Genomic DNA, 9,829 nt, shown 5'->3' on the forward strand with positions numbered 1-9,829 from the left:
AGATATGTTGTGGATTATCTTTGGTGGACTTTTCTAATCTTCTCTACAGAAGTGCTAGACTGATAACTACAGACTAGGAAGAGGACCATAATACTTGACATGCAGCAATAGCAACAATAATTGCTGCTGCTATGGTCTAAATGTTTGTGCCCCTGAATTCATATTTTGAAATACTAACCCCAAGGTGATGGTATTAGGTGGTAAGGCCTTTGGGAAGTGATTAGGTCATGAGGACAGAGCCCCATGAATGAGGTTATTACCCTTATAAAAGAGGCTCCAGAGAGCTCTTTTGCCCCTTCCATCATCTGAGGACACAAGAAGGCATTACCTATGAATCAGAAAGCAGGCCCTCATCGGACACCAAATCGTAGCTTCCAGAAGTATGAGAAATAAATTTCTGTTGTTTATAAGTCACCCAGTCAATGCTACTTTGTTACAGTAGCCCAAGTGGATTAAGATAGCAGCTAATACATATAGACTTCCTATGAGTTGGGTACTGTTTTGATTTACATATATTAACTCATTTAATACAATACTTTGAGACTGAGTACAGTTTTTATTCCTCATTCTATAGATAAGGAGACTTAAGTGCAGAGAGATGAAGTAGTTTATTCAAGATTATCCTGTTAGTAAGTAATGAGGCCAGGATTTGAACCTTGAATGGAGCTCCAAGCTGTACTTCACACCTTCTGCACATGTTGCTTTTCTTCACTGGCTCACCTGGCTTCACCTTTGGGTTCAGGCCCAGAAGGTCAAGGTTTCCCTAATTTCTCTTTTCAGCCTCTTATAGTCACTTTGACAAGTAGTGCTTTCCTAAGCTAAAGGAAATACTGATTGCCTTGCCAGCTTTTTTTTATTACAAAGACAATCTGAAGTCATGGAGTAAGGTACAAATCTATTTAGCTTTCTGGTGGTAGGAGAGGTGAACTTAAGTCAACCTTGTTATATTTCCAGGATTACCACATTTTAAATCTCAAAATGAATATGGTTAGGATATGGAGAATGAGATGTACAGTTCCATTCTGTAATTCGTCTCATCCATGTTCATTTTCTGAACTAAGATAAATGCGTAGCTCAGGGATGCCTTAGCAGACTCTAAAGAAACATGCTGTAAACTCTTTAGATTTTAAGCTTCTTTAGCGACAAGCACTGAATCTTTGTACCCTTGGTGCCTATCTCAATGCATGGCAGATAGGCACTCAATAAATATTCTTTCTTGGAAACAAGAACTGAAGGTTAAAAACAATTTCTTTGAACTATATAGTGAAGACAATTTGTAAATGAGAAGATAGTATCAATGCAGAGAAATGGGCTATGTTATTCCCATACCTTCCTTAAGAACTTCCAATTCCTCCTTCAAAATTTGGCTCAATTGTTACTTTTTTCCACCACAGCTTCCCCTTCTGCCTAGTTAACAAGCATACCCTCAGTGCCCTTACAGAATTATGTGTATCCCTCTCAAATCCTCTCATAGTATATGTTCACACTTCTTATCCTCCTCAATTGAGTTCCTTCCAGGTAAGGAATGTTCATTTTCTTTTTTTTGTTCATATGGAGTTCTGCTCTGTCGCCCAGGCTGGAGTGTAGTGGCGCGATCTCAGCTTACTGCAGCCTCTGCCTCATGGGTTCAAGCGATTCTCCTGCCTCAGCCTCCCAAGTAACTGGGATTACAGGCATACACCATCATGCCCAGCTAATTTTTTTGTACTTTTAGTAGAGATGAGGTTTTGCCATGTTGGCCAGCTGGTCTCAAACTCCTGACCTCAGGTGATCCGTCCGCCCTAGTCTCCCAAAGTGCTGGAATTACAGGTGAGAGTCACCATGCCCAGTCAGAATGTTTATTATATTTAACACAGTGCCTGAGAAATAGCTCAGTAAATGTTTGATGAATGAATGAATATATAGCTGCACAGATGAGACCTTGACGCCCAAACCCATTTCCGCATACAAAAAGGAAAGATGAAACTTCTATTATTATATTTATTGATACTGAATATTTATTATCTGTTACATACCAGGCAAAATGGACACACCATCAGGAGATAAAACTTGTATCTTACATGTAAGATGAAACTTATATTTATTGATTGAATTATTGAATATTTTTTGAGTATTTGCTATACCAGGCAAAAGGCACAGAAACAAATTATCTGTTCACAGTTACTTTTAACTCTTTCAGCAATGCCTGAGTCCTCTTTATAAAAACTTCATTCTGCTAAGTTAGCAACCATTCATTTTTTTGGTTACTCTTCATGTATAGTTTTCTCAAGTGTCCCTTCAAATATTGCATAATGGTATAGACCATTTAATATTCCAAATACAGTCTGAAAGACTAGAGGAATCACCATTAATTTCATTTGTGTGTGACAAAGCCTCATCCAATGGAGTAAAACCCTTCCTTTTGGTGGCAGTGGAACGGTATGATACCTAAAAAGAAAAAAAGAGTTAATCACTTCTTCTGGATATGAATGCTATTAGAAGTTTGTTGACTTCTCCTAAACTGGTAACTGCCTTTCTAGGTCTATAATGTAGAGAGCAAAAAAGTTAAAAGTTAGCTATCTGAAATACCAAATGACCACATTTTGATTCAAATATATCACAGACAGCTAAAGAAAAAAGAGAGTTTATTAACCTAAAAAAAAAAAAAAGTAAAAAAGAAGGAAAAGGAACAACTTACTTAGTTGCCAGACGTCCATTTTTAGTAAACGCCAAAGAACTGGGGTAGAAAACACCACAAACTATGCCGATCAGTGAACTTCTGAAAACACAGTTTTCCTTGCTTATATTTTCTGGAAAACAAAAGTAAATTTGGTTTTCCTTTAAAACTCAAGAGCTATTAAGACAGTGTTGTACCTCAGAGTAGTTATCTGCACTATCCTCAACCATGACTAAACCATAGAAAGAATATCAGAAATTCAAACTCTGTGGCATATAACAGGCTAAATGCAGCACATTTAAAAAAGTTTTTATTGTACTTTATCACATAGAGAATTACCTCTAACATATGTGGTTGTTGTAGAAGCTATTTTATTTTTTGGAGACAGAGTCTCACTGTGTTGCCCAGGTTAGAGTACACTGGCACGATCTCGGCTCACTGCAACCTCTGCCTCCAGGGTTCAAGCAATTCTCATGCCTCAGCCTCCCAAGTAGCTGGGATTATAGGCGTGCACCACCACGCCCAACTGGTTTTCTATTTTTAGTAGAGACTGTGTTGGCCAAACTGGTCTCGAATTCCTGACCTCAAGTGATCTGCCCGCCTTGGCCTCCCAAAGTGTTGGGATTACAGGCATGAGCCACCATGCCCAGCCAGAAGCAATTTTATAATGACAGAATACTAAACTAGCAGACCAGACCTGGATTCTAGGTTAATACATTTTTATTATCTACTATGTATCAGGAATGTGCTAGGTGCTAGGAATACAGTGGTATATAAAAGACACCTGATCTCTGATGTTCTGGCCAGTTTACAGGAATGAAAGACATGAGATAAATATTTAAATAGATAATTATAAGTGTACACAATACTTTGAAGATAAACTATATAGAGAATGTATCTAAACACCTAATGTGCAATGAGGGAATCAGAGGTCTCCCTGGGGAAAAGATACTTAAGCAGGGACCTGAAGAATGAATGATGGATAGAGGCTCTATCAATTACTAGTTGTGAAACTCAAGGTAAGGTGAAGGGCAGGAAATAACATTAAAAGCCCATAATATGACAGATACTGTGGTAGTCATTTAACCTACAGTATCTTTTAATTCTCATAAAATCCTGTGAGGTGAGTACTATTAGTCTTAATTCATAGATAAGACAAGGGAGGCTCAGAGATGAAATTACTCGCTGAATGTCACAAAACTTAAGTGGCAGGAGGTAGGATACTGAAATGATGTGTGTTATATGCCACAGTCAATTCTTTTCCCAGTATGTTGTTTATTAGTGTACTTGAACATGCCTCAGTTTGGGTTGCTTGCTTATCTACAAAAAGAAAAAAATACGATTTACCTCATTAGGAGGATTTTTGCAGGGATTAAATACGACAAGGTATATGAAGGGACTTTGTAAACTGTATAGCACTATATAAATGTAAAGAATTATTATTAGCAGTAGCAACAGCATATGTTAATCAGTAACTTTACTTAGACAAAACTACATTATACATTAGTGAATTTAAATTCACCTGAATACAAAGGATCAATTACAAGCAGCTTGTAAGTAACTACAGTAGACAAAAATGGAAGTGTAGCCAATGATGCATATGTTTTCAAAGCATCGTGTTTAACCTTGAAGCAGCGTCTGAACAGGAAGTTTGAGAATATTCCAGAGAAACCAGCTGTTGTTCCAAATGACGTCGTTTGATATATATTTGGTGTCCTAATAGAAAAAAAGAAAAATTCAGTTCACTGTAACATTGAACTTAATGGATACAGCCTTTCCTAAAAAGTTGTTATTGCATATTTACTCAATATGAAATACTTCTTGAGCACTTACTATGTGAAAAGTATTTTCTAAGTGCTTAAGATAGGGCAGTAAACAAGGCAAAAGAAAAAAAGAAAAGGAAAGAAATTTCCCACCCCTCATAGAACTTGTATTCCAATGAGAGGACATGATTCTCTTTCTGAGAATATTTACAGTAGTTCTAAAATAGAGCTCTTTTAAATAATTTTGGTCACAAATAAATATAAATATGCTCCAATGTAGCCAAATTTTATGAGTTACCCAAATCGAAGAATACCTTTCCTGCAACTAAAAGATTTACTTTGCTTAAGTTCATCTAAAAAAAAGCTATTTACATTTGGTTAGGCCTTCTATTTCTGCATTAGTCCCAGATACATTTAAAATAATTTGTCCAAGATTTAGAAAATTTCATCCAAAAAAATCTGATCTAGTTTTCTTATTAAGACCCATACCTAAATCCAGGAAATAAGATCAACTGTCCTTTGGTTTTATTCTTGAACTCCATTCATTTAAAAGTCAAAATGGCCAGTCTGGCCAACATGGTGAAACCATCTCTACTAAAAATACAAAAATTAGCTGGGTGTGGTGGTACATGCCTGTAATCTCAGCTACTTGGGAGGCTGAGGCAGGAGAATCACTTGAATCTGGGAGATGGGGATTACAGTGAGCCGAGATTGTGCCACTGCACTCCAGCCTGGGTGACAGAGTGAGACTCTATCTCAAAAAAAAAAAGTCAATATGTTAATGTGAGACTATCTTTATACTATGAAATCTGTATTCCCTTTTGCTGTACTAAGTACTGTGGCTGAGATAATCAATCCTTAACTGATTATAATTACTCACCAATTAAATATAAGTACCCCCCCAATGATTTTCTCTTACTTTTAATTAAAATATATTTACTGCACAAATGTTTTAGCAATACTTTTGGATACTTTTTAAGAAACAAAAGAAATTATCCACAATCCCAAATATTCCAACAAACCACTATTTTCATCTGTTCTTGTTTCCCTCATTCTTTTTTTTTAAGGATGTGTTCTTCATAACCAACTCAAAGAATAGGATAACAAAGAATAGGATCTCAGAAACAATGGCAATACAAAAGACTTGCAAATAAAATGATTTTCAGCCTGGGTATTTCTCTTACATTTCTTTTCTAAGATAGTCAAATTTTTTTTCTATGATTTCTATGATCACTGGTCTTCTGAGTTTTGCATCTTCTAGAGAAGGACTGGGTTGACCATGCATAGATGCTGTCATCTTGACATCCTGGAAAAAAAAATTCCAGAGCCATAATAGCTAATGATATTCATATTACATAAAACCTTACAGAATTCTACAGATTCAGATTTGAAAACATTTACAGTTTAGTAGTGTGCCAGGTACTGTGTTGTCTGCTTTCACATATTTTGTTAATAATTCAATCAACATTTACTGAGCTCTTATTATCTGTTAGACATTGGCTTTTTGTTATTATTTTTTATTTTCTTGCTAAACATCCTACAACACACAGACATTGGCTTTCTGATTCACACACTAACTTGAGAAATTGGTAGTATAATGATTATCTCTATACAGATGAGAAACTGAGGGTCTGAAAGGTTGGCTTGCTTAAGATTTAGTTTAGAGGGATAACATACTGATACTGTTTCTGTTTTCCTCTCTCCTCATTCTGAGAAGGCAGTCAGGCCCTTTGTAGTTGTCCTCCTAGCTCTTCAGGTGGGGAGGTGGAAACAATGGCTGCTTATTGACATCTCTATCCTCAGTTTCTCATGAAAGACTGAGTTCATTTTGGAAATCGTGTTTCATTTCCTAGAGAGGTAGGAGAGAGCAGGGATTGCCTTGGAGAACAGTGAGAGAGAAAAATCAGAAAGAGGGACACTGCTCCAGGAAGGGAACAGGCAGTAGATTGTGGCTACTACTTTGAAGTACATAAATTACATAACCAGTTCCCTATTACCACCTGTGATGGAAGCAGAGCCTTTGCTAGAAATGATTATGTAGTATAGCAGAGACCCACACCTGCCACCACACCTGGCTAATTTTTGTATTTTTACTAGAGATGGGGTTTCACTATGTTAGCCAGGCTGGTCTCGAACTCCTGACCTCAAGTGATTTGCCTGCCTCGGCCTCCCAAAGTGCTGGGATTAAAGGCGTGAGCCACCGCGCTGGGCCCCAGAGACCCACAGCACTGGGCTCCTTGGTTGGAAGGTTCTTGTGTCCCAAGTGTGATGAACAGACAGCTGCCAATGTCAAGGGACCATGAAGACTTGGCCAGTAGCATCTTAACAAACTAGAGAGATTAAAAAACAAAACAAATCAACAACAACAAGAAAACAAACCCTGCACTCTCAGACAGGATCCTTTCTGAATGTTTTGCTCTGGGCAAGACTCTAGAGTTTCTGTGAAAAGTCTTAATAACATTTGTTAAATCCAAATATGTAGTTGCAAATGTTTACCTACTACAGCAGCCAAGTGGAAAGTCTATTGCCGCTAAATTCACTGCTTTTTACTCTTTTTCCTCCAGATTAGCCAAATAGCCTCTTTACAAATGTACACTAATCTCAATTTTAACGTTTATATTGAAGGCAAATACTAAATCTCAAAGTTAAGGAGTCCTAGACAAGTGGATTAGAGGGGATAAAGCATAATGAACACACAAAATACTTCATAAATCAGTGGTTCTCAACCTTCAGCATGCACAAGAATCACATGGGGTATTTATTTGAAATGCAGTCTCATGAACTCCCTCCTGAGATATCTGGATTCAGCAGGAGTAGGATGAGGCCTAGAATCTGCATTTTAATAGCACCAAGTGCTTTTGATGCTGTAGTCAATGGACACATGTTGAATATTACCGTAATACTCATTTGCTGAATGAGCGGTATGTACCAATCCTAACTATAGAAGGGCCAGTTCATTATACACGGCTCCTGGCATCAACATACGTAAGTTATGAGCTCCTTTGAACCTTCTTATGGCATTACACAATGAGTAATAATGGACCAATTTCTTTCTCTGCATCATCGCAGAATTGTACTCAATCTTTTTCTGTAACATTTCTGGAGAGGGCAGGGGGAATAAAAAGTAAAATATTTTACAAATTACAATTTTTCAGTGACTAGACTTACATCTTTTTCCTCTCCTGGACACCCAAATGGAAAGTACAAGGGATAGTAACATCTAAGGGAGATTCTATACCTAACCCATCTATTGTACTAAGATGGCAGATGTCAATAACATGAGTAACCATAAACCTTACATAAATTTTTGTTTTGCTCTCATCCAATTCACTGAAGTCCTCCACCTTCCACCAAAAACAAAAAACAAAATAAACTTCCAGGCAATATCTTCTACTAATCTCCTACCTAGTCTACACCCTGAACTCTCTATAGGGAAAGCAGACACCCAGGATTATGATTACAGGATAGCAAATACTGAAATACTGAAAAGAACACAGGAAATATTATTGAGTGCTTAAGCTTTGCAAGGCACTGTCAAAGAATCGACTGCTTTCATTACACCCCTCCCCTCTTAAGGCCACTCAACTAGTCACCACGCTTATACCAGTAAGAGTGGCTTATAGTTTGCAAATCATTTAACGGTTTTGTAGTGCTTTCATGTGTATTATTTCACCTAATAATACATTTTTCACCTAATAATAAATTTCAACTTTAGAATTTTATTCAGTATTCTCTCATAATTTAGGGAGCACCTGGTATATGCCAGGTCTCCGAGTAATCAAGATACAGTCATCCCATCCTCAGGAATCCACAATGTAGTGGGAGTTCAGAACAAAAAAGCTGGCAATTTAAACACAGAATGAGAGAGTGACATAAACGAAAAACCCAACAACCTAAGAAACGGCAAACTTAATCTAGTCAGAGGAGGCGTGGGAAGGCTTCCCGGAGGAAGTGACATTTAAACCAATATCCGAAAGAGAACAATTTGGCAGGGGAGTTGGGACGGATAGAAGCAGGGAAATATTCCAAGTTGAAGAAAAAGCCTGTGCAAAGGCCTGGAGACAAGAGAAAACAAACCGCAGATAATGAGTACTAGAACTTAGGTAATCTACGTTCTCTCCGCCTCTTTCCACAACAGCTGGAGACTTAATCGACTACTCCTTGCATGGACTTGGGGGCTGTTTTAACTTTTCAAATCTCCTTTAAGTGTATCATCTTGGAAGACTCTGCCAACACTTTGAAGCTGCAGCAATTACCCCCCATACCACTTCGGATTTCCGCCTACCTTGGGCGCTTCCTCAGTTACCACCGGCACCACACCTGAATCCCTCAGCTTGGCCCCAGCCTCATGCCCGAACACCGCCATTTTGATGGCTCACGTGATTTGCTGGTGGGCGGGAAGTGGTGCGGGTTTACGGCTCATGCCTCTCGCTTGCAGCCCGGGCCCGCCCCCCTCAGTCAAAAGCCGCGCCCTCCATCCTGTCTGTGATTGGGCGCGGTGTCTAAAAATTACGGCCACTTATTCGCTTAGAGGAGGTCCAGGTGCCTGTGGGTCCGCCCCCATCGCCAGCAGAGTATTTCCTTCCCTTGCTATTTGTCAGTTTAGCTCCCTGTTTTCCTCGCGTCTTGCGGGGAGGATGGGGCGGCCCAAATGTTGGAATGTTACTGCGCTCCTGCCTCTCGTCAGGGCACCTCTGGTAGCTGGGAACTAGCTGCCTGCCCCTTTCAGTCCTTGAGGGAACTCGCCCCTTTGCCCTGGCCCGTGTGGTGTTAAAGCTCTGTTTCTCGGGCACCTCCTCCTCCAAACCCCCAACCAGCCGCCCAGCGCCGTCAGAGCAGCCCCGACTAGCCGCCTCCCCTCTCAGCCGTCTGACTCCTCTCCCCAGTCTGTAGTCCCCTCAATTTCCATCCTTTAGCCCCGCTTGGAAGGAGACCGGAGAGAAATTTGCCCACTACCCCCCGAGAAGACCCACTTGTCAGTCGTGTCTCAGGGTGGGGGGCACTGCAAGGCCTGGCGCTATTTTGTGCACGTTAAATGCCCAGCAGTATCTCCCAGACCGGCAACCCCCGACCCTCCAGTCTCCATGTCTTAGAGAAGCCAAATTCGAGAGTTATATAATTTCTAGTGCTGCTGTTGCTCCTGCCTGAAGAAACACTTCATCGCGTGGAGGGTGCAGGACATTTCAGTGCTCTTCCCTAAAAGAACGGGGCTTGGGCAGGGGTGGCCAGCGGTGGCAGAGAAATGTCTTGTCTTTTCTGCAAAAGGAAGGTGGGTAGTTTGAAGAGAGATTGAGAGAAAAGGATGTGGATGTGAAAGCCAAGCAGCTGCACTTTTTCATTTTGAGGAAATCGCGGACCGTTTGCATAGCTTATGCTTACATGTCTAATACTACTACGGCGTCTCTGAAAA

The 9,829-nt window shown here is 39.7% G+C and overlaps 1 protein-coding gene across 2 annotated transcripts; it reads right to left on the reverse strand.

Moving 5' to 3' along the window:
• Positions 1-1,962: 1,962 nt before the first annotated feature.
• Positions 1,963-8,818, reverse strand: TMEM126B (transmembrane protein 126B). 2 transcript variants are annotated; one of them, XM_011984950.1, is made up of 6 exons: positions 8,705-8,818; positions 6,097-6,268; positions 5,604-5,725; positions 4,179-4,372; positions 2,678-2,789; positions 1,963-2,427 (listed from the first exon to the last, which is right to left on the reverse strand). In XM_011984950.1, exons 3-6 carry the CDS (start codon positions 5,714-5,716, stop codon positions 2,244-2,246), a joined length of 603 nt encoding a protein of 200 aa, XP_011840340.1. In that variant the 5' UTR covers positions 5,717-5,725; positions 6,097-6,268; positions 8,705-8,818; the 3' UTR covers positions 1,963-2,243. The 2 variants fall into 2 exon arrangements, with proteins under 2 accessions (XP_011840340.1, XP_011840339.1); XM_011984949.1 differs by lacking the exon at positions 6,097-6,268.
• Between the last annotated feature and the right edge of the window lie 1,011 nt (positions 8,819-9,829).

The sequence above is a fragment of the Mandrillus leucophaeus genome, unplaced genomic scaffold (genome assembly GCF_000951045.1).
Source record: "Mandrillus leucophaeus isolate KB7577 unplaced genomic scaffold, Mleu.le_1.0 Scaffold276, whole genome shotgun sequence".
NCBI lineage: Eukaryota > Metazoa > Chordata > Mammalia > Primates > Cercopithecidae > Mandrillus > Mandrillus leucophaeus.